At 36.5% G+C, this 25,547-nt stretch overlaps 2 protein-coding genes across 4 annotated transcripts; one reads left to right on the plus strand and one right to left on the minus strand.

Moving 5' to 3' along the window:
• The first annotated feature begins 171 nt into the window (after positions 1-171).
• GrlHz (Gustatory receptor-like Holozoa) lies at positions 172-5,132 on the plus strand. Its single transcript, XM_064435923.1, has 8 exons — positions 172-434; positions 576-650; positions 1,352-1,515; positions 1,803-2,004; positions 2,224-2,399; positions 2,667-2,857; positions 4,124-4,329; positions 4,813-5,132. Exons 1-8 carry the CDS (start codon positions 288-290, stop codon positions 5,053-5,055), a joined length of 1,404 nt encoding a protein of 467 aa, XP_064291993.1. The 5' UTR covers positions 172-287; the 3' UTR covers positions 5,056-5,132.
• On the minus strand, positions 5,129-25,227 carry na (narrow abdomen). 3 transcript variants are annotated; one of them, XM_053746366.2, is made up of 35 exons: positions 24,746-25,227; positions 24,395-24,580; positions 24,045-24,268; positions 23,831-23,959; positions 23,514-23,659; positions 23,158-23,266; positions 22,786-22,985; positions 22,546-22,706; positions 22,290-22,457; positions 21,916-22,107; positions 21,698-21,835; positions 21,354-21,560; positions 20,935-21,197; positions 20,301-20,423; positions 19,439-19,627; positions 18,444-18,623; positions 17,834-17,954; positions 17,098-17,229; positions 16,787-16,954; positions 16,473-16,540; positions 16,012-16,152; positions 15,164-15,284; positions 14,743-14,876; positions 14,189-14,354; positions 13,601-13,795; positions 12,737-12,954; positions 12,328-12,551; positions 11,773-11,909; positions 11,514-11,650; positions 10,781-10,940; positions 7,709-7,813; positions 6,969-7,032; positions 6,800-6,887; positions 6,493-6,569; positions 5,129-6,242 (listed from the first exon to the last, which is right to left on the minus strand). In XM_053746366.2, the coding sequence occupies exons 1-35, from the start codon at positions 24,845-24,847 to the stop codon at positions 6,145-6,147; spliced, it is 5,271 nt and encodes a 1,756-aa protein (XP_053602341.1). In that variant the 5' UTR covers positions 24,848-25,227; the 3' UTR covers positions 5,129-6,144. The 3 variants fall into 3 exon arrangements, with proteins under 3 accessions (XP_053602341.1, XP_053602257.1, XP_053602170.1); XM_053746282.2 differs by having other exon boundaries at positions 6,800-7,032; XM_053746195.2 differs by having other exon boundaries at positions 24,045-24,580.
• Positions 25,228-25,547: the final 320 nt, after the last annotated feature.

A 25,547-nucleotide genomic window follows, 5' to 3' on the forward strand; every position in this document is an offset into this window, starting at 1 on the left:
ATCTTGTATTAAAATAATTAACCATAGCGAATAGGTAGAACACCTATTTTAGTCTTGATTTGTTACATGTTTGTACGCTCCGCATTAGGAAATATTCAGTATTGGTAGATATGAACAATGGCGCTGGTTCATATGGTAGTGGTGAGTGGCAATCAATTTATTTTTAGATTACCGCCTCTTCATCCGATATTATTTTATTCCATTTGCAGCCCAAGTTAAAACAACAATACTTACTTTTTATTTATCGTCCTCATAATGTGCTCATTGGCAATTAAATTATAGATAATATGAGTAATAAAGTGGATAATGTGAATTTTTTAAATGATTGTATAGCTAGTGATCTATTGGACAGCCATGTACTGGGCAACGAGAAGTTGGGCGAACCGGCGATGGCGAGGTCCGACAGGTCCAGCCTCGACGGGAACAGCGTCGATGTGAGTCCAAAGTCATTCATTTACACCTTAACACATGCATGAAGCAATCATATTAATAACAATAAGAGAATATTTTATCTATAATGGGCGGCCGCCGCCGCCACGGCACACGACGAAAATAATGTAATTATTCTTTTACAGATTGGAGAAATTACCGAATCACCAGATACGGAGTACATGAGTACGTCCGCAATTTTACACTATTGTAAATCCAAGGTAAGAAATAATAAAAACCCTAATTTATTCGTTATGTATATTTTCTTATTATTTGCCTTCAAATCAAAATAGTTACTTGGCAGGTAACTACTTATCGTGTTCACCTATATAGGCCTTCAGGAATAACCGGAATAAATACTTATATGTGGCGTTCCAAACGTTTAGGTACCACTTGGGTCGTATTGAGTATGGTTGTATTTATAGATAGTTGATCATATAGAATAAATAACGATTAACAAGTTCACACAAAAATAGAATTGTTGGGAAACAGACATTGAAAGTTTGAACTATAATAGGAAGAGTTCTAGTTAGGTAGGTACTAAACATTCAATTGCAATTTTCTCACGCTGTGTACATGATTTAGACACGTTTATTGTATGAATACGTAGTCCTTTGCAATAAAATCAATTAAAATCGCAAACTGCCAACTTTCCACCTTTTTTCAAAAATTCGCAATGTCGGAAACTAGAATTTGTCCAGTGGTGCCCTGTTGCTGGAACGCCACATTTATTCATATTTTTTTGTACTAGCTATTTGGCGGTTTCGGGTCATTAACTACATAGGTATATTCCAAATTTCATTAAATTAGGCCCAGCGGTTTAGCCGTGAAAGCGTGACAGACAGAGTCGCGCATTTATAATATCATGGATATAATATAATATATGGATTCATGATTAGTGACAGACCCTTCCATGTTCCAGATTTTGCTACCATACTTGAAACTCCTAACAATAATGGGTCTGCGGCCAGTGGTAGACGGGGCCAACTCATCAAAATGTACTATTTGTATCTCACATTTTCATTCTGCGCAAGTAGCAGTGTTTATGTTCGTTGGATACTTTCTGCAGTACATGGCTTGCTTTAGGTTGGTATGATATGAATTACACTAACTAGATCTAGGTAACTAGGCAATTTAAATACTTTATGTAAAAAAATATTGACATATAGTTAGTATATTTTTGCTTTATTGTAGAACTTAATAAAGCTAGTTGAAGCAATGAGGTGCTTAATAAATAATTTAAAAAAAAATGGTTATTTAGCAAATACCTCGGGGCCCCGAGAGTACTTACTATTATTAGTGCACTCGGGGCCCGGAGGTATTTTGCACATTTACAAGAAATAAATGTGTAATTGTTTTTGTTTTTTTTTCAGGCGAGATAGAGGATTTTGTTACAAATTAGTGCCTTTAGCATTAACATCGACTCTTGAATACGAAACGTACAAACAAGTATGTTATGGAAATGTAACATTTACTTACATTGGCCCCAGTATATTGCATTTCAGTGGGTTTTTGTATGCATTGTATCTATTCAGAGTTTCAGACAATGAACAGCTACAAAATTTAATGGAGAGGGTGAGTATCTTACCTGCGTTCGCTAGACATATATTCCTCTTCCTAATACCCGAGTTATGAGAGATATTTGGGAGGGTAGGCGAATCGTGAGCGATCTGACATCAATATTAATAGGACTGTCTGAACAAATTGACTTATTAATATTTTAGTCACATTAGTAATCACATACTTATAAAGCGACCGTGATTCGACAATTTATGAGATGCACAATGTTTCCAGGTATTCATTATATCTTCGTACGGTCCACAAGGGATGCCGATAGCTAAACCTCGCAAGTTGCTGCGGATGCTGTGGTTCTTTATCATTCTGAGTATACTTTGGATGTGTCTGTCTTTGTGCTCCATTAATCTAATGATGGCTAATGGCACCATCATGTTTCGATGGCTTGAAAACAGGTGCTCTTCATTCATGTTTATTTACTTAGTAACCTATAAAAACATCGTGTTCTTGAAGTAGTTTGTCTTGGAAAAATGGATAATAATAACTCTTGTAGTAACTTATTCTGTTTTGTGACGATAGACCCCGCGACGAAATAAAGTGTCTCAGCGCTAGTCGCTGTTAGCAACAATGTGACAGATAGAGAACAGTTGGTCGTGTGTATTATTGCTGAATGTGCTTATGAGGGCGCTGGCTTTTCAATGACATTAAAATGGTGGTTTCAGTTCGAACGAGGTGCGGCTATGTCTGAAGGTCCTGCTAATCGTGTGCACGGTGACGCACGACATGGTGCAGGCGACCATCATCACCAGCTACTGCCTGCAAGCGCAGCTCTTGCAGGCCCATCTCATGTTCCTCAAGGAACGTCTGCTCAACAGAACCATTTCGCCGTTGAACTGGATGAGAGTAAGTTCAAGTTAAGCTTTATAATTGTTTGTAACGTCATCTTTTTCCAAATTCAAATTTCAAATTCAAAATATAAATAAAAAGCTAAATGTACAAAACGTACGTAATAATGTCATAAATCAATTACATATGTTATGAGGATACTGCACCATGCTTGGGCCAAACATTATTGTCGTTCACATAATCATCAGACTTGTAATAAATATGCCTTTTTACAAAGTACTTCTTTTATATAGTTTCTAATTTTTTTGTGCGGTAAATCAAGAATCCATTTAGGCAATTTATTATAAAAACGGATACAGTTCCCAACAAAAGACGTTCTAACTTTTGGCCAAACGATGCCCGGGGACAGACAATTTATCTTTATTACGTAAGGCTAATATAGTATAATCGCCAACTTTTTAAAATAAGTTTAATTTTTTCCGGACATGCATAATGTTGTCAACTATGTATTGTGAGGCTGGTTAAAATATTGATATCTTTAAAAAATCTCTAAGGGAATCCCTTCTCCTCAAATCATATATTAAGGAATAAGGTAAGGCTGGTGATAATGAAGCCTTCTAAGACCTGTGGACACTTAACGCGTATCGCGTATAAAATTATATATGGAATTTTAATGAAGATGTACACCCGTGCGTTATCATTTCGTATAACCGCGCATCAATTTTTTAAAGTACCTAAAAAGTTTTGCAGTACCTACTGCAAAGGAATTAAAGTCTTTTATCATGCTTATTAAGTTTCTCTAGCCCGCCCCAGGATCTGTGAGATTTGTGAAGTGTAATTCAGTTGGTAGCTAAGTTAAAACTTTTGTAAATAAGCTTGTTCATTGTTTTTTGGGTAGTTTATAAAAATAACGTTGTGGTTATTTTTACACTTTTTTTTACAAAAGTTTTAACTTAGCTTCTTGAAGAAGCAATCATTTCCAAAATCAAACATAGAATTGACATTGATCCTAGTACAGATTAATGATTTTAAAGTAAGATAGTAAAACTGACACTTGTCTTTGTTAAAATTTGAAAACACAAATAACAATGTTGCGAGGCCGCAGTGGTCGAAACGCTCGGAGATCGCTATACCTCGCACCCAGGTGGTGCGAGGTATAGTCGTAAAAGTCATGTCGGGTGCCTTTAGGTGATTTGAATAAAATCTAACACCAGTGTTTACAATAACACACTCGATATGAATGAATGATTAACAATATTTCAGGAAATTGCAGAATTTATTTTTTTTATTTTTTATTTTTTATTATAAATATAAATATAAATATAAATATAAGAATTCAGAAAATTATTGAAGTATTTGAACGACGAGCTGTCGCCGGCGGTGTGCATGTTCACGATCGTGAACGTGTCGTGGGCGGCGTCGGGCGTGCTGTGGCTGCTGGGGCTGGACCGCGTCGACACGCAGACGGAGCCCATCCCCGGCATCAGCGTGCTCAACCAGCTGCTGTGGCTCTCCGCTCTCATAGTACCTTTTGTACAGGTATTTTATCTATTCTACAAACTCATGTATTCATTCAATGTGGTTTGTGTCAGTTACGCTCTCTAAATAGGAAGCATATACTAGCATCCCAGGCTGATACAGAGATCCCCCCGAAAGAGTTCCCATCTTATTGCAATGGGGGTACGATACATTCTAAAGTAAAAACATTTATAACCACGAAAGTGATTTCCTTGTAAGATTATTTATATAAAACGACTTTTAAGAAAAAACATAGTGTATTCTGCTGCACTGTTTTGCTGCTATGCAAAGTACGAAATTAGCTTATTGATAAACTTCTATTGCGTGAGAATCGGGCGCCAGGCCTGGCACGGGTGCCATATTGTGCATGTTATATACATACATATAAACCTTCCTCTTGAATCACTATAAAAAACCTGCATCAAAATCCTTCGCTTATTACATAAGGGATAGTTAGACAGCGGGAAGCTACTTGTTTTATACTATGTAATGATGATATTGCAGGCAGCGCGTCTGTCGGCGGAGTGCCGGCGCACGCAGTCGGCGGGCCACGAGCTGAGCGTGCGGCCCTTCCTGCATCAGGACACCTCGCCCGAGGACATCTCCGCCGTGCTCATGTACGCCTCCACGCTCAAACTGCGCGCTAAGCTCTTCTACTACCCCGTCGCCGGACGATATGTCTGTCTCATACTCACCCTCGCCGCCATCGTTTTATTCTCCCTCGGGATGTGTCATTACTTACAATGAATTTTATTATTTATTTAATTTAATTATTCTAATATGATTAAGAATTAGTTTAATATGAAACAATTCATTTTTTCTAATGTCGTATTTATTTCACAAATATTTGGCACTACATAGAATCAACTCAAATGTAACATCGATACTAATCAACATAACGTTACATCGCCCATGCGTACAATGCCGGATACATTATCGACGAACTCACGACGGGCCTACCATCAACTATTACAAAACGATTGTATTGTAATTGTAGGGCAGTTCAGTTTAGGAACCTAAAATGAATCGCGTTATTTGGTACCAACAAATCTTAACAAAGTCGCATTTGAATCGTAAGGAGTGAATGAAATCAATTAAAAAATAAAAATTGTCTCTGTATCGTAAACCCCAGTGACAGTAGCCAAATGTAAGAAAGAGATAAGGCTTTACGATGTCGATATATTTTATCTCGTATCAAGAGTTGCGTTCCGATATTAAATTCTTACCATTTTGGGCAAACAATACGTACTTTTTTGTTACTTAAAATTAAAATGTATATTATTATCTTGCTGTTACATGACTATAGTAAATACAAAACACAATGAAATAAAATATTTAAATTCAAATAAATGCAATATTATGCAGACTAAAAATTTGTTGGTCATAACATCTAAACACAAAGTTCGGAACATAAAAACCGTACCACGAAAGAGTTTCCGTGGCAAAATTAGGAACTATCAATAACAGATAGACAGGTAGTTCCACGTCTGTGGGACTTCTATCGTGGAAACCTATCTGAAATAGTAACTTTTTTGAATCGCCTATTTTGACAGCTAAGCTATCCAGTTTACGTTCTCAATGCACATCATGGTACGGAATTGTATGCAAAATGAGTGAATGAAATCGAATTGGCGTATTGTTTCGGTCACTACATATAATGGATCATTATATCATGTTAATGGTACGAATTTGCGATGCAGATCAGTTTAGGTCCTGGACTGAATCGCATTAAGAGATGACGGTAAGCCCCCTTATGTCGAGTTGCGCATATGCAACGCATACTTATATACATGCGTAGCTTTTCTTGAAACCAAAAATGTTTATCGAAAACGTAGGCTACACGCCGCCGGCGCCCGGCAGCTGGCCGGCCCACCACCCGTGCAGCTCGCGCAGCGCCTCCGCGCTCCACGCCGCTCTGCGTCCGCTCACCGCCGCTGCCCAACAAACATTCATTCTATTTCATTTGCAATAATATGGGTAGTCGATTCGATAAAATTATAATATTCGAGACGTCGATAAAATCTTGAAGGAGCATGCTATTATATACCTCAAATAACAAAAATATATATGTATGTATACATAAAGTTTAAAGGAAATAACACTATGCGATTGAAACTAAAAGCCTTTTTTACAGTTATCGATATAATTCAGGGTGCAAAAATATACATTAATTACTGTACTTACTTGGCGATTTCTTGTTTAATGCGGGATGCGGGTCGCTCAATGTCGGTTGCAGATATTTTTTGACAGGACTCTCAGGCCTGAAACATATATAGCACGCCAATCGAGTTAAGACCCGACAGAGTTCAACTATGCAATATTAAAAATCTGCATACTTATTATATATCATTTTCTGTGGCGAGAATGTAGAAAATATTGTAATTATTTATGGTAGGTAGATGATATTATAAATGGATTATTAAATGTAGATGGAGGATTGTCCTTTTATAATAAAATCGAGTAATCAAAATGTGGACATTAAAACGTTTACCTCGGTATAGTGACGGACGGCAAACCTGGCCTTTTGAAAGGACCTTTGGTGGATGACCTCTTGATCTGAGTATCAGAAGACGCAATGGCTATAAAAGAAAATGCGTCAATGAATTTCAGTACAATTATGTAAATAATTGTAAAATTGCCGTAACGATATATATACTTACTGGAAATTACAGGTTGGGATGTTGATTCGGTGATTTCCGCTCGGCCTATGTTCGCGATTGCTTGCTGAAATCACATAAAACAAATAGTATAAATGTAGTTATGATCGCTACGAGTTATATCTGTTACTGTAAAAGCACGAACTACCGTAAATCCTAAGATATTCCAGTAAAACCTAAGATTTACCAATGGTAAAAGTCCGAACAACTTTGCGATTCGAACTTTTACCACCATTCACTTGGTAAATCTTAAGATTTACATCGAAGGCACGGTAAATGTTGATAAAATAATTTTACTTTTGTTATTTTTTACTATTTAAGAAGTATTTTAAAGGTTATACATTACCTTTAAAAGTTAAAAACATTTTTAAATAAAAATACTTACCAAATGAAAATAATTTTAAATAGGTAAGGATCTGACTAATTACTTAGTTAACTCTCATAATTATGATACCTACATAAAAATATGTAAGGTTTTGACTGAAAAATAAATGATTAATAAGAATGAATCATTGTTTTATTCCCAAAAACAACATTTACCAGCCGTCAGTAGCAAAACCTAGCATATACTAAATTCCAATGGCAAAAGCTCGAAACAATCGTCAATTATTTAAAAAATTTACCAACCCATACTGGTAAATCCTATGATTTTTTGAAAAAAACCTAAGATTTACCTGTATACGGACTTTTACAGTAACATATCGAAGGCGTCAGATCTTCGACGCAGATTGATTTAAAATTACCTGAACTTCTGCCTCCATTTTCTCTTTGTCAGTCTTCTCATTATTCATGTCGACAGCTTGCTCGTTTGTTTTTCTCAGTCCGGCAATTAGACTTGTCTGCTGTTTCTATAATTAAATAAACCAATAGGTATTTTGTTAAACGGTAGGTATTTTCCAAACGAGGAGGAGCGTGTATTTTAGTGAAGAAAGAGCATAAGTGGAGAGAAATAAATGTTAAAAAATATTGTGTTCCTAGTACATTCGAGTGTTGTGCGGTTGAGTTAATTGATTATAAACTTAATATTCTTTGTGTATATAGGGTGCCAGATTATAAAAATATATATGATTTTTTCCAAAAGTTGGAACAAGTCTTAAACGGTATATCGAAATGTAGTCAAAAACAATTAATAATTGCTGGTGACTTTAATATTGATAATCTGAAAAATACTAAGGAAAAAAATGAATTTGAATGTATATTAAATAGTTATGATTTAAAATTAGCATTGAAACAAGTCACTAGACCAGTAAGCCAGACATGTATTGATAATTTTGCTCATAATTTCAAAAAGAATTGTATAACGGAAGTGTTAGATTTCGGTCTGTCAGATCACACAGCTCAGCTTATTAAATTGCCTATTATAAAAACTGTAAGATTTAAGTTTTGGCGTAGAACAGTGCGAGATTACAGTGTCGAAAATATTAATAAATTTATAGACTGCATAAAACGCTTAAGTTTTTCGGAAATATATAATACGGTGGACCCCAATATTGCGTATCACAGTTTTGCAGAAGTTTTTATATTATTTTATGATTTATGTTTTCCTAAAAAACGGATTATAGTCAATGTCTATAGAAAACAATCTTGGATTTCCAAAGGATTAAGAAATTGTAGTAAAAAGAAAAGAAGTCTTTTGTGGAAGTTTAGAACAAAGCCTACTCTTAATAATAAAATAAATTACAAAAGATACACGAAACAGTTTAAAAAAATTATTAAATTGACAAAATTAAGTCAAAATAATTATAAGATAATGACGTCCGAGAACAAATCAAAAACCACATGGCAAATTATAAATCAAGCTAGACTAAACATACCAAAAGAAACAATAAGTCGAATTAAAGTTGATAATCACTATATAACAAATCCAGAGGAAATAGCTAATTCATTTAATAATTATTTCATTGACAAAATCAAACCAGAAAAAAGAAGTCGAGCCAATACCATATCTGCTATTACCCATAGACAACATTCAATGTTTATGGCACCATGCTCACCAGAGGAAGTTTATAAAATTATAAAAGAACTTAAAAATACGGATAGTGTTGGGTATGATGGTGTTTCAACCAAAATACTCAAAGCTGTAAATGAACATATATGTCATCATGTTAGTCACTTAATAAACCTTAGTATAGAAGCTGGTGTTTTCCCTCAAGACTTAAAAACTACCATAATTAAACCTTTATTAAAAAAAAAATAACAAAGAACTAATGCAATATTATCGACCTATAGCTTTAAATTCTATATTTTCAAAGGTTTATGAAAAACATTTTTCCAACCAATTAAACGTCTATTTTGAAGATAAAAAAATTTTGTGTAATGAACAAAAGGGGTTTCGTCGTAATAAAAATATAAATATGGCCATCTATGATTTTTTGAAAATTGTATTAACTGAAGTTAACATCAGAAAACCCATATGCTCTATATATTGTGATATGACACAAGCTTTTGACTATGTTCAACATGACATACTATTACACAAGTTAGAAGCGTACGGAATTAGGGGTAATGTGTTAAATTTAATAAAATCATATTTATCTAATCGTAAACAGTTAACAGAAATTTCAAAATTCAATCCTAAAACACAATCGGAACAACATTACTTATCAACTGAACGTTCTGTATTATATGGTGTTCCACAAGGTAGTGTGCTTGGGCCCCTTCTTTTCATAATATATATTAACGATCTTCCAAACACTACCAAACATAATATGACTTTATTTGCGGACGATAGCACGGTAACAATAAAATGTAATGATGTAAATATTTATCAATTAGATATTAATGCAACTTTAACATGCATAATTGAATGGCTTGATAATAATAATTTAAAGATAAATCTTGACAAAACCAATATAATGCATTTTAGTCAAAGACCGCTTGATACGGAAAATTATAAAATAGAATATCAAGGCCATGTGTTGAAAGAAGTTGATTCAACAAAATTTCTAGGGCTAACTATAGATTCTAAATTAAACTGGAAACCCCATATAGATGGTCTTAGTAAAAGACTTAGTAGTTCGGCGTTTGTACTATTTAAACTCTCAAATGAATTAAACATAAAAGCGCTTCTTACAGCTTATCATGGTTTAGTGGAATCAATACTTAGATATGGAATAATTTTTTGGGGCAATTCGACGGATAAGGATATAGCTTTTAAAATGCAAAAACGCTGTATTCGCGCAATGTTTAGACTCCAAAGCACTGATAGTTGTCAGCCGTTTTTTAAAGAACACAAAATTCTTACACTTCCGTCACTTTACATACTTGAGGTAGCAACATTTGTGAAAACTAATGCTCATTTATTCCCTCGTCTAGCTGATGTTGTATTGAGGAATCATCGAGATATCTATCGATTATGCATGCACCCATCAAAAACTGCTTTACTCGGTAATAGCATAGTATGTATGGCACCGAAAATTTACAACAAAATTCCAAATCAATATAAAAGCTTAAATTTAAATCTATTTAAAAAGCACCTCAAGTCTTTATTAACTGATAAATGTTATTATACTTTAAATGATTTCTTTAATGATAGACTCGGATAGAATTTAGGGCTAGTATAGTACATTATAGTTCATTATAGTTTGTTTTGGATTTGTAGTGGATAGCATGCTCCTCTTTATTTAATTATATTTGCATACCTATATTCGGTAAAACGTGTAGGTCTAATTCATTTTGACTATTTGTACTCATGTTTTTGGCAAATAAATGTTTTCTTTCTTTCTTTCTTTCTTTCTTAAACATTTTTTTAGTATTTGTTTTTAAATTTGATGACAGATTTCTAGAGCTATGCGATACAGCAAAGTAATACTAACACTGCTGTTGGCCCGTATTTTCTTCAAGCAACCTTCGAGCCACGTCCGGATGGTTTGCTTGGCCACCTCCTCCTCTATCAAGAACTCGAACTCTTCTCTCGCGAGCAACTCCTCCATCTGCAGTGACTTGCGGATATCAACCGTCCGATAGGACAGCATACTGAAAATATGCGCTATTTTAACTTTCACTATAATTACGAATGGGATAGAATCATTTACTTGCAAGATTTACATACGACTGGATTGATGCTATTGTTGTGACGTAAATTACTCGCTAATTAAATGTATTATGAATTACTTAAATCATTTTCAGTATTGCCTTATATTTATTTTTGGGAGGACCAAACAGCTGTTACAAAGTGATTGCAAAATTTACTTTAATTTCATATAGTATTTCTAATATAAGTTCGTTATTAAAATAATTCTGACTTGTGGTTCCGCTCTAGAATAAGACCACTCCATATCTTGGTCGTACGAGGGGACTAAAGGAAACACAGTCTAGGCAGCGTATACGCTGCCTCTGCGTATACTCTCTCTTCGGGAATGCTATTGTTTGCCTATAGGCAAACAATAGCATTCCCGAGGAGAGAGTAGACATCAGACAGGCAGCCGGTTGTAAAATTACAGTCGTAAGATCATCAATTTTTTTTAACGCAAGGATTTTTAACGTCGTCGCAACCCCTAATGCAACCTGAACATGGATGAGAGATAGAGGAAGAAAATGACTTCTTACTTAATAACGTCGTGGAATGTGACGTCTTCGCCGTTGTGCAGCCGCTCCAGCTCGTAGCACATGTACTTGAACAGCAGCCGCTCCTTGTGCGTGTCGCACTCCAGCCGCCCTTTTAGAAGGCGGAGGATGAATTTCACCTGAAACGTTTATACAGCAAAATCAATATGTTTTCTTATATTTATTTTTATATTGTGTCACCAAGTTCACTACAGGTTTACTACGTCATATCGCCTTGGCCCAGTGTGAGAAATACTTTTACCTTTCTTACTGGTATGACTCCTTTCTGGTGAACATCGACGACATTCCACGTGTTCTGGAAATTTCGAATGTCAGCGTACGAGAGCAGAGCATCTTCTTCGTTAGAATAGAACAAGGAAAAGTTCTCCATTATAATAGCTGCAACAAGAGAAATTTGGTTTTAGTATCTTGAGGCCTATATTTGTCAATTTCATAAAGTTATATGATTATAAGTATTTTAGTCTGTGCATGAGTTACTGAGTATTTTGTTACGGTACAAGAGACGAGATCTTGATACAACGCTTGGCAAAAATTAATGTCCGTGCAGTAAGCCGTTGAGGAGTTCCTTCGTTGGAAGTCGATCCTGGGTGCACCATCAAGTCATGCTCATCATAATAATGTATTGTCATGCAAACTGAACCGACGGACGTAGAATATTTCAACTTTGTAGTAGAAGCGGCAGAAGATGATAGTGAATAAATGCTTGTAAAATATTATACAGCATATCAAGCTAGATACAAAATTAGAAAAGTTATATAAACTCGCAAACAAGGATAGAGAACTATGAACCACAGACCCACTAGCAGGTTGAGCACGATGTAGGTGATTATGACGTAGAAGGTGCAGAAGTAGGCGAGCGAGGCGGTGAAGTTGCCGCAGTCGGTCTCCCAGTAGTTGTCGGCGGGCGTGCAGTACGGCGGCGCCACCATGCAGTCGTGCATTATCTTGTTCCAGTCCTCGCCCGTCACGATGCGGAACAGCATCGCCACGCTGTGGATCGGCGAGTTGAAGTTCGCGCGTCTGGAGGTAACGATGTTCATTACGATCATTCTTATGCCGGCTCCACACTGTCGCCAAAGAGCTCGGCGGATTGTTAATCTTTCGTTGCCGTAAATAAAAGCACTCATACTTACACAATGTTCGCGTAACTAATAACAAAAAGGAACATACATACAAGCTTTTATTATTGTCAGAGAAATATATACCTGCCAATGCCCTCGCCATACTTGACGTTGCCGAAGACGATGGTGCCGGCGAGTGCGTAGAAAAACACGAGCAGAAACATGCCGAATATGATAAAGAAGCTCTTGCATACGCTGACGCCGACCGTCAGCATCAGCATCTTGAGCGTGGTGTGCTTGCCTGTGATCGTGAAGAAGCGCAGGATCACCACCATAAAGCCCACGAAGTATGAGAGGTCGTTCTGTAAGAAAATAACTTATACACAACATGTCACAATTTATTACCAAGATTTTTACGCCAGCGTTTTCTTGTTATAAAATTGTGGCAACTGTGTCTAATAAATAAAATCAATTGTCTAGTGCAACATAATCTGTTGTAGAACTTTTACTTTATTTCCGCTTTTAAATAAAATATGTTGATAAAAATGTGAGAGTGGCGTTAGTGTGCGGTTTGGCACAATATTGATAGTATCTAATATAGTAATAAAAATTACGCTTCATATACATATGTGATATTCCATAAGAAAAGGTACCGTCGTTTACGACGTATTATGCCTATAAAATGGGAATCGTCATCGTTATTTTAATAACTTATGCCATAAATGGGAATAGCTTTATAAAATACCTTTTCTCGTGGAACGTCACATAAATGGACAACATTCATCGGCCCACATATTAAGAACTAAGCTAAATACGGAAATGGGCACAACACATCTAAAACCGCAGACAAATATTTGCGATCTCCGGTACAAATATTTGCTAGCGCTGGGAATCGAAACCAGGACCTCCAGATAGCGGACTGTAGTGGTGATCATTATGTCACGGAGGAAGTCAAATATGTCGATGTCGGCTGCGGCTTTGCTTGTGTGAATGTTTATGGGTAAGTACCTTGAGAATGAAATGCATGAAGATCCAGATGCAGCCGGCGACGGTGACGAGCAGGTCGTAGCGGTTGCGGCGGCTCTGCCAGTAGCCGCGCGGCGTGAACGCGATCGTCTTCAGCAGCACCTCCACCACGAACACCAGCGTCAGCAGCGCCGACGTCAGCGCTAGCTGCTCCGTGTACTGGGAGTAGCGCGACCACTGCAACAATTATTTTTATTTTACACTCCTACTTGGTTCAGCGTTGGTTGGGTCAAGTATTCGTTTCGTATTGCACTTGCTTAATATATAGGAACCTGAGACGTTTAAAAAAAAAATACATGTATCAGTAAGCACTTTCACGCAAAGCACCATATAGTCATTTTTAAAGATGTGATCCATGATTACCTTTTACTTTATTTTGTCCGTGACATCCATATTTTCGCATTTATATTAATAAATGCGATAGTCCTTTCACAACTAAACCACTCGATTTTGAATACCCGCGGTATTTCGATTATAATACCGCGGGCGGAGCTGCGGACGAGAACTATTTTTTTAAATGACGTCAAATTTGCTAGATGTGCGATAAAATACATGAACATGTTTCCTGACCGTGACGGCGAGCAGCGCACTGTTGACGAGCACGACGATGGCGATGACGCGCTTGAAGCTGAGGTTCTGCGTGACGTCGTACGCGAACGCGCGCACCTTGCGCTTGTTGGGCCGCGGCGGCAGGTGCAGCGGCTGCGCGATCTTCAGCCGCTTCTTCAGGTCGCACCTGATACAAATATTACACTTTACACGGTATTCGGCAACCTCACTAGTCAGACTATTTGCACGCGTCAGGCTCTTTGACGACATCAAGGTAGCACTTACCCTCTCAATGTCTTATGCATCAAAACAATAACTAAATTTCGTAACTTTTTTTTTATTTCTACACTTAAAAATGTGTCATTCTAAAAATAATGGCGTAGGTATATTCAATACCTAGATTGTATAAAAAACCCATTCACATCAGACACTTTTATAATATTTTAAATATATAATAAAATATTTTATATTTTTTGTGCCTTAAATGATTTATACTAGATAGATACCATACTTAATTATGACAAAGCCGTTAATTTCAAAAATAAAATGAAAATTATTTTGTAAGTATATCTCACCATCTTCTCTGGTCGACTGTTAAGAGGGCAGTGCCTTTATTTTCCGAATAGTTGGCGATCACGACGCCCACGAACAGCGTTAAGCCGATCATACAGCCCAAGAATATGTACACGTGTATGTAAATCGCATGCACCTGAAACAGAATTGAAAATTCGTTATAGATACATCTATATAAAAGAACTTAAATGTTAGACAAGTTATTTAATTTGCAACACAGTAATTTATTTTTCTACACCCTTACATGAAATTCTACAGCATTGTTTTACGTCACAAGTGTGTTGAATTATATGCGTGCATTATTCATAACATAATCTGCTTTATAATAACGCCCCGATTCACTTCGCGCAAAAATCTGGACTCGTATGCAATGTCCTTTTGCTCGCTGGTATCATATTGTACTATTAAACGTACGATACTTACCGGTCCCAATGCTTTTATAAGGACATCGCGTACGTCCAACCAGCCCTTGAATGAAAGTACTTCGAATAGTGTCAGCAGCGCGTCGCCGATATTGTCAAAATTGAATCTCTTTGGATTTGCCCTGAAATATAATTGCATATTAGTATTTTATTAATAACTAGCAGCCCGTCCCGGCTTCGCCGCTCGGGTAAAACATAATAAATTATACATCAAAACCTTCCACAGGAATAAAACTATCTATTAGTGAATATAAAATAGAAAATACATAGAACATCACACATTCGTGCTACTGCACGAATTCCTATGTTTTTGAGTTTATCGCGAACAGACAGACAGACGCGGCAGAGGACTTTGTTTTATAATATGTAAGGATGCGACCGAATTTACCACTAGTGTAGTGAAATGTTAGTTTTCATACAAAATTAGTATTTGCATATTATGATCGCTGTAAATTGCATTAAGTATAATCAACGTAATGTAGGATTTTATATTGTATGCGTGCCTTAGTTCCCATACTATTTCATTCTAATATTATAAATGCGAAAGTCTGTCTGTTCCTTTAACGGCTAAACCACTGGTCAGATTTCAAATAAATTTAGTATCAATGAGTTTAAAGACCCCCGTTCAAATAATATAGGTTACTTTTTTCCAAAAATCAACCCACAGAAGACTATAATGGGGTGCAAAAGTTTGTACTTAACTGGCTATCATAAAAAATATTGGTCCTAGAAATCAGCAATCTGGTACGTTTATCACATTAATGACCAATCAGAAGTAACAACTCTACGCTGACGACGAAGTCGCTGGTAATAAAATAATGTAGCCATGACTAGTGTAGGTATGCTCACCAGACTCGAGGCACCAGCATGGAGGGGAAGGTCTCGCTGGGCCCGGGCCGCAGCTTCATCTTGGTGACGAACACGCGCCGCATGAACACGCCCACGCAGTCCTCGCGTCGCTTGATCGTCGGGTCGTTGCAGCGGGCCAGTCTGACATCACATTTTTACTAATGCATTTCTCATACAAGCTTTTGCGTGTAAATGTGGTGGCCCATTTAGCATGATTGGAACTAACACTGTTTAAATGTCTTTCTTTCGGCATTTCTTCTCAACAGTGGTCGTTCCGAAATGCTAGTAGTGTGAAGCATTGGTTGGTTGATTATTCTCGCCGGGAGCCGATATTGGATACACTATCAGAACATTCATATATAATTCATACATATGCATAAATACATTGACATTCAAATTAAACGGGTATATAAAACTTCAACTCAATCAGAAATCGTATAGTTTTGTCGATAAATACTCACCTTCCGCCGTACAGCTGCACACCATAGCTTGCAAATACGAACATGAGCAAGATGAGCAATGTTGATACCTATAACAAACCATTGTTATATTATTATTATTAACATTAGTTACATTATTACTTTATTGTCTATGATATCAAAATATACTGAATTGATAGAATGCAAAGACTTTGACTTAATACTCGGTAATCTCTAATTTTTTTTTAAATCATCTCTCTTTAACATCTGTCTTGTCTAAGTTAAATTTTCTGACCGCATATATTCACCATATACGCGGACATATAGTAGCCGACGCAAAAGTAATGAATGTTCACCAGCAGGATCTCCTTGAAGCCGCGACATAGCTCGTAGACCACCTTGCGCATGTGCGGCACGAGCGTGAAGATGCGCAGCGGCCGCACGCAGCGCAGGATCATCAGCATCTGCGCCAGCGACCCCGGCGGCACGCGCACCGGCATCCAGCACAAGAACGTCAGCGACACCTGATAGATAAATCCGCCATTGTATTGTATGTATGTCATGTATCTTCCTTGTATTCGTTTTATTTTTTGTTACAAACAACAAAACCCAATTAATGAAACGTTTTCACAGACACTTCAATAAAAGTACAGTATTTAATACTTACAATGTAAATAAATACATCGAGGACAGCAGCAGCATCTTTTAAATACGCTTTGGGAGTAAAGAAAAGTCCGTCTGCTAGTATCTTCAGTGCCAGTTCTAGGCTCATGAATATAACAAAGCCATATTCCGCAATCTGTAAACCAACAAATAGTTACATTAGCAAAATGACATATTTTTAGGGTTCTGTACCTCAAAAGGTAAAAACGGAACCCTTCTATAAGGGTTCCGTTTTTACCTTCGTTGGCCGTCTGTCAGTCTGTCAAGACCTTTTTCTCAGGAACGCGTAAAGGTATCAAGTTGAAATTTATACCAAATTCCCAGGACAGTAGGAAAGCTAGGCAAAAAAATCAAACTTTGTTTAACGCGATCAAAAAATATGACTGTTTATGTCGCATATTTTGCGATATTTTGCGATTTTACAAGGGAATCAAAACCTAGAGGGTACTTCCCGTAGACTAAGCATCATGAAATTTGGCAAAAAAGTGGCATACCGTACTGATATTAGAAAAAAATCTGAAAATTAGTAATTTATAGTATATAAAAATATACAGAAAAAAGTTATATTTAATTTATTCCAGACAAAATGAGTGCATTTTGCGAATCAAAACAGGGTACTACTCCCGATAACCTACAATCATGAAATTTGGGATAAAGTAAGCATATATAATATTTTATGATCTTGATTTCATTTTTCATATTTTTATGTAAGATTTCTTTACAACTCTAACCATACTAACTTGCAAAACAAAGTTCTCCATAACTCTGTAGGCAGGCGTCTCAAACATCATAGAAAAGCAGGATAGTGTGGTCACCATGATCATTACCCAGTCCATGTATGTTACTAGCCCGAGGAAATTACTGTAAAACAGAGTAAGATTATTATGTAATTATTTTATTACTTGGCTAGTTGGTAGTTACTTCACTGGTATATACCAGATAAGGTGAATTGATTTTGCTAGTATCAAGAACAAGTGGAAAGAACCAGAAAGAAATCCCCATGGGAGTACCTTTTTTAAAACATAAATAAATAACTATAAATAAATAAATAAATATTAAAGATATATATATTAGGAGAAAGACTTGGACACTCATCAATTGTTTATATACTTGTTCTCCCGCTCCCACTTGGGCTCCAGGAACTGTGTGTTTGAAATTTACTGTAGGAACCGAGTAAACAGGTCGGTTATTTGTGTTATCCATATAAATATCGATATGGATTGAGGTCATTTTTGGTGTGGAGATGGTTAGAGAGCTGGAGAGTGTCATCGGCTACTTTTTACCACGGCCGGAGCCGCGGGCAATAGAATATATATATATAGAGAGAGTTGTAGTAATAAGTGAACTGACTGGAAGCTCTTATAGTGCACTTTCCGCTCGTTGCCGGTGACGGGGTCGCGGAGGCGGGCGTCGTAGCGCGCGTCCACGATGGCGCGGCACACCTTGCGGAAGCGGGACTCGCGCGGCACCAGCAGCAGCGGCGTGTCGAACAGCGGGTGGTTCTCGCGCAGGTCCTCCTCGCGCTGGTTTCTGTTTGTGCCGTTCAAGGGAAAATGTTGCTTTTCTTGTCAGTGGCTAGTTTCAGAATGTTAGATATAGATATTCATTAAGAGTAAAAAAAAACTAATAGAAATCCAATAAATGATAGTCATATTCGCTGCATACAAAGCTATAGGTATTTTTTCAGTTGGTATTTTCATCAGCTTACTATATAAATCGAATACTCAAACCACAAAATTATTATGTGCAGTCAGGGGCTGATAAACCTGATCCCCATCTATTTAAATTACAACCACAGGGGGATTGTTGATGTTTATCTGCCCCTGACTGTATCTACACGTACATTAATACTTTGTGGTACATACCTATTAATATATAATTAAATTCAGGATTTGAACCATATTAACTAAACGTGATTGACACAATGTATAATTCCAGTTTGATCATATACATACTCATCTTATAGATACTCTCTTCTAAATACTATCATCTGTATTTGTTGTACAGTCTGTTAACAAAGTAAAGAAAACAGATTTTAAATTAATTCTACATTTTTGCCATGGCAATGAAAAATATAATGGTCGATTGGTTGATAAACCATCCAATGTTGCCAGCCAACAGAAAACAGTGCCCTCATTTATTTTCATCACTCTTTCGACAGACTATATGTATGTATATGTTAGTTTTATTTATACATATATTCTTTTTTATTGTTGTATTTAAGTGTATTATATTGTGTTACATTTTAGCGACGCACACTGCAGATTCCGTTTGTCCTACTAGTCAGCTAGGAGAGTATATTTAGAAGTACATTTAGAGATAATAAAAATAAATCAATGCAATACCTCCTCATCTCGGCCTGCTGGCGCTTGGCCTGCAGCAACCGGATGTCGAGGTAGGGGGGCCGCGCGCGGGCGGCGGGCACGACGCGCGCGGCCGCACCAATGTCCCCGTTCTCCAGCAGGTGCTCGTACGTCTGCTTCAGCTTGATGGACCCGCTGCGCACCGACCGCCGAATCGAACGCGAACCGAACCTGCAGTCGCCGTGGGTTCAACCAAACACATACAAATCTCAAGAATAACCCGTCGTCTTTTCTTTTTCTTCAAGCTCTTTTCGACATCTGTCAACTAATTTCGCGTACTCAAATGAGTTAGAAATGGTTTGAAACGGTGATGGTCGAGTGGTTAAGACAATCCGCCTGTTTGGTCCTAGGTTCCAGGTTCGAATCCTACTCGTGCCACATGACTTTGTATACCAATCTGACTCATGTATGGTAGTTTTTATTGACCACCACTTGCTATATAATTGGTAAAGGAAAAGATCGTGATGAAACCTATACACTGGTTGTCATTTTAAGTTCATTAGTGCGTATGCGTTTGCCACTAGATGTCGGTAGTCGCAAAAGTCATGTCGGATGCATTTTGGCAACTTGAATAAAAACTGATATGAGTGTTCGCAGTAACACATTCAAAAAGAAGAATAAGAAGATTTCCATACAACTTCCAGATGAAAGTGCAGAGGGCCTTGTAAAACGGGGCACATGGTGAGAAACAAACGAATGTCTCTTTCCTGTATGAGCGAAACGAATGATATCACGATTTGATTAATAATACGATAAGTCTACCTAAATATTTTCAATATGTCATGATTTTTTGATAAAATTACTATTATTGATTTGTTAGGTAAGGAAATATAAGATTACATACTTTTTTTGATCTACCCGCAGCTGCTTCGCGCTGGAGATGGTTCCTTGTGGCTTCAGGCCCGACTTGCCGCCCGTAGCCAACATAGCGGAGTCTCCCAACAGAGGCCGGTGGTTGTTGGAATCTCTGAAACATTCCCAATTTGCTGGCAAAAAAGTTGTTGCAACAATAATATTTGTAAGTATAAAAAAGAGAAAATAATGTAACGGTGTAATAAAAATGAAGCTTGCAAAAGAAAATGAGAATAAAAGTAAAAGACCTTAAAATTGAAGGGTATCAGATCAGCCACAAAAACCATACCTGCAAAAAATAAATACGGATAAACGATGCAAAGTAAAAACAAACGGAAACAAAACAAGATTATTTACAAATATTGACATTGATAATAAGCTAATATTGACATTGATAAATAATAAGACTATTAAATATATATATATGTCCTTCGATCATGTTGATGACAACTAGTGCTAACATCCCTGTAGAGAAACATTATTTGATTGGAAAATACTCTATAAAAGCAGGTTGTACCCCAGTACTCTATTTGCCTCATATAGATATTTAAAAAATATCTTCAAAGAGCAATGCATCTCGAAGGAAAACTATATTGGGCTCTCCAATGTCAATTACAACAACTCACTCGATGATGGAGCTGACCACGTGTCTCCGCAGCGCCGAGCTGGGGCGCTGCGAAGGCGGGGCCACCACTAAGGTCTTGACGAGACACCGCTTGCGATACAAGAACGCGATCTTGGGCTGGCCGATGTATTCTATGGCGCGACGCTCGGCTTGCGGAGCGCGGGCCGCCGCCGCCCCCGCGCCCCCGCCGACCACCCCCGCCGCCACACCTAGCTCCTCTTCACCGTCTTCGCATACGAATTGACGCATGAAAGATTCTCGCACCTGTTTAGTAATGTATGCTCAATCATTTCAGGTCCACGTATTTTTACTATACATAAAGATTATAAACAATGATTAGTAATTGGTGATGAAACACAATTGGACTTTACGATTTGAAGTTCGTAACTTTGAATTAGTAAGTGCGGTAATAAAACAAACCTTTGGCAAATTGAAATCACCAGGTACTTTGTGCAATTTAGTCATCTGAGGGCTATCGGGAAACTTCTCGAATATTCTCAAGCGAAAAGGTAGACTTTCTTTAATCTCAGCACTCTGTTGCCGGTATCTCAATTGCTTCAGCTTTTTGATATCTTCGTCAAGCTCCAAATTATCCAAAATAACCGCTACGAAAAGCGATAACACAATCTGAAAACGATGTAGTCTTTATGAATAAATTATATTTAAATTTTTTCAACATTTATTGTTCATAACAAACTAAATATAAATGATAAAGCCTTAGTCAACAAGATAGTAAACCAAATATATTATTATCAACAACTTACCAATGTGACGAAAAGATGGTACAGGATAAAATATATAGCTACGAGAGGGGTAAGTGTTTGGCTGGTCCTCACCATAGTCTCATCCATAACTTCTACCCAAGCCTCTTGAGTCAATATTTGGAACATAGACATGAATGCCTAGAATTTTAAAGAATAACTACACAAAATAATGGTTTATGATAAAAGATTCTTTTTAATATGACTAAAAATATGCTTACCTCAGGGAATGTTTCAAATTTCGTAAACTCGCATAGAAAACAGAATAACTGCATTGATATAGACGAACTGATAATTAGCAAGCACATGGTGAAGATTATGAGGCTTCCGAGTTTCTTGCCTGGCCCGAAAATTTTGTAAACGAATCCTTCTAACAACGGTGACGCTTTTATCAATCTTACTATGCGCAAAACCTGTAATACAAATGTGCATGCATGCATATGACACACCCGTAATTGAGTTATGAATACTCATTGATAGATTCTGGTCAAAGATAAAGAAAACCTATATAGACTAGATTGTTCTTGATAAACACTGCAAGAAAATTTGGATGAATCAAGAAGGACTTGTATCTACATGAACAACACTATTTTACCTGGAAATACGTAAACACAGACATGTAGAGCTGAGGAATAATGTGGATGGTAGTCCCAATAGCTAAAAGTAATTCAAATTTGTGAACAGAATGCTTGAAGTAGCCTTTTAGTCCCAAACACCAAATCTTAATGAGTGCTTCCAGGTCTAAGAATATTGTGAAGGCAATCTGTAAAAAAAGATTTCGTTGTTATCTATTTGACTCGCGCCTTTGCCTGTATGTGGGTGGAAGCATAGTAAGACATTGCTAAACTTACTTCTATGTAATAATATTTTTCATAGAAGAATTCTCTGGGATTATCATCATGTTTAAAGTTCATTGTTGCTGTTATAATGCCATTGGCCAGAACTACGCCCATTACCAGAAGCCTGAAGTATGCTGATCTTAGCATCTTGTGTAATATCTCTGGTGCACTTCCTAAAAATATTGATAAAATTGGTAATAGATTTGCATATATTAAATCTACTGCAGTAAACAAAAAAAGATCTGTTGTTACCAGAATGTTTGTTTTCATCAATAGTGACAAGTTTCCAACCATTGTCATCACCCGTAAAAAATTGTGTGGTGCTGCCTTTAGTAATGGGGTTCCGAACACCCCACATCTGCTGAAACTGAACTCTGATTTCGTTGAATGTCTCCGTTATCACAGCTATGAACACGTTCTTCACCAGCCACGCCAGAAAGAAAATCATAGTGCTGTAACATACCAATATAGGCAATAAAGAACTTTATACAGTTATAGTTTTTAAAGTTGTGCAATAAAGTTTAAATAAATGAATTAAATAATAATTGAACTAGTTGATTAATAAACAAAATATGTTTCTGCATAATAACTATAAAAATGGGCTAGACTTATTATATAACTTACCTGAAGTAAAGAGCAGATCTCCAAGTTGGCAAAGAATCTATAGCTCTGTACATGATGAACACCCACCCCTCCTGGGAGGATGCCTGGTAGACAGTAAACAAGCTAGTAGCTGTAAAGCAAAATTATTATTTGTAGTGACAGAATAAACACATTTATGTAAATAGTTATTCACTATTTATTTTTTGTATAGTAAACAGGCAGCTTTCTGCAGTTGATGTGTATATATCATAAAAGTTCCCTAGCTAATTTCTATAAATTTTAGAAAGTTATTTAATTGATAACTTAATGATTAGGTATATAACTAATACCTTTGACCATCCTCATTTGTGTATTAACGTGTTACCTTTATTACTTACCAAATTCTTCAAATCCATTAAACCCCATGATATATTTAGACAAATTCAACTTCATGCATTTCATGCCAGAAGGACACTGGTAGCCTGAATCAGGGTCGGGAGAGCAGAAGGTGTCTGGTATGGCAAGCGAATTTATTGTTACTTCACTGTAAACAAATAGCAAAAATACACTATAAAAATGTAGCATTCCTGATCCAGCAATCCAAAGATTTAACCATTTTAATTTCATCCCATTTTCTATGACAGACATTTTACTGAGCCATAGACCAAGCTGTAATGTGAGCAATCTTTAAATCAATAAAAAGTAATTCACTTACTCTGGATTTGTATCATTCCTGACACAGTGATGAGTTAACTCTCCAAAAAACTGAACACCTAACAAACTATACAATGACATAAAGAAAAGGAAAAATAAGGTGACATTGTAGATTTGTTGGCTCGATCTCCTGCAAAGTAAAACCCAAATTCAGCAGTTATTTCAAATAACTAATAAAATACAATAAATTGAGCATTTCAATAACTGTTTCTTACTTGAATATTTGATTAATCCTAGACTTCGGCATAGAAAATTTCAGGAAAACTCTCAAAAATCGAATCATGATCAGTGGACGCGGAGCCCTCAGAATGCTTAAATAACTGTATCTTGGTACAATTCCAGTCAACTCAAACATTTGTAATAAAACAGAAACCCACAGAAAAAATACCATAGATGCATCAAACTGGCACCAATGATCTTTCAGGTAGGCTACATCACCCTGAAAATATATAAATAATACAAGTAAACTCCATGTAAAGAAACGAATCAAGACCTTCCTTTTCTTGTAGAAAAGTGTTTTAAATTGAATATATACATATTTAAGTAAAATAAAAAAATTGTTTACCTTTAGTATCCCTCTAATATGCATTTTTGCAATCATTTCAGCTGTAAATAACAAGGTGACACAGCAGTCTACTGCAAAAGTAACTGTTTGAAGATAAGGATACTTTTCAAAGGATTTTGGGGTATTTAAAGAAACTGACATCAAACTCAACAGAGCACAAGAACGGAGAATTCTTCTTACCCAAAGCTGCAAATGAGATCCAATGTTAATTACTCTAAACATTAAGAAACAAAGCAATTTTGTAGACAGAAACCAGAAACCTTTTAAGTAGTTTTGAAGCAATGAATTATTAAATCTTTTCTCCGGAGTTTATTAATTTTGTATTTAAATATACATTACAAACCAACTTACCTTATTCACCCATTCTATGTCAGCACTTTCATTTAATGACTCTTCTGGACCATAATCCGCAAGGACCGGTTCTCCCTTCAAGCTCTGTTTTCGCCCTAACATTTTTATTCGTTTGAAGATAATTTTTGAAAGAAAATCGATACAAGTAATACGGAAATTTAGAGCGAAGACTGCGGGAAACTCTGCGTGACTTCGATGAAACTAATTTTGTAAGCATTTTGTTCAATTGATTGCATTTTACGGTTACTAAAAATATAAAAGGAAAATATTTACAGTGTAAGAAATTAACGACTGAATTTTTTACTTTCGCCAGGTTTGTACCTATGTCGTTAGGTATATTAGGTTAAAATAGCTTCACAAAACTTAATATCTCGTATTATCAATAGAATAGAGTTTTATTACGATTATAATACATAAAACAAATGTATTATGGCGTTCAAAGTTTCGATCAATAATACCCAACCCAATATCGTAGTTTTTATTTTGACATTTTAACACTTGACACTAATCAGAATCCGTTCAGAATCCGATTGCTGGACATTTATCCCGCCAGAGTAAGGTACACAAAGCTTTGCCGCCTTTTGCCATGTTTGAGTAAAACGTTTATTTTAGAGTACTTTATTAATACTTTCATTATGTAAGCATTCGTTTGTAAAAATATACAACAATGTAGCATTCGGGTGCCGAAATATGGAAAAAATGATAAAAAACTTCGAAAAGTATGGGATACGCCTCGCGCTGTAAAATTTTCGAGTCAGTAAACGGTCGAAAAAAGCTCGGTACACTTCATACGTCACTTATC

Source organism: Plodia interpunctella, chromosome 1, assembly GCF_027563975.2.
Source record: "Plodia interpunctella isolate USDA-ARS_2022_Savannah chromosome 1, ilPloInte3.2, whole genome shotgun sequence".
Taxonomy (NCBI): Eukaryota; Metazoa; Arthropoda; class Insecta; order Lepidoptera; family Pyralidae; genus Plodia; species Plodia interpunctella.

Bases quoted from the DNA above. Each gene is read 5' to 3' on its own strand.
- GrlHz (XM_064435923.1), top strand. From the start codon at position 288: ATGAGTAATAAAGTGGATAATGTGAATTTTTTAAATGATTGTATAGCT. The intron at 2,858-4,123 runs GTTAAGCTTTAT...TATAAATATAAG, and splicing joins CTGGATGAGAGTAAGTTCAA to AATTCAGAAAATTATTGAAG. The intron at 4,330-4,812 runs GTATTTTATCTA...ATGATATTGCAG, and splicing joins TCATAGTACCTTTTGTACAG to GCAGCGCGTCTGTCGGCGGA.
- na (XM_053746195.2), bottom strand. From the start codon at position 24,847: ATGTTAGGGCGAAAACAGAGCTTGAAGGGAGAACCGGTCCTTGCGGAT. The intron at 17,230-17,833 runs GTTAGTATGGTT...GTTGGTTTACAG, and splicing joins TGGAGAACTTTGTTTTGCAA to ATTGCGGAATATGGCTTTGT. The intron at 14,355-14,742 runs GTGAGATATACT...TATTTGTATCAG, and splicing joins ACAGTCGACCAGAGAAGATG to GTGCGACCTGAAGAAGCGGC.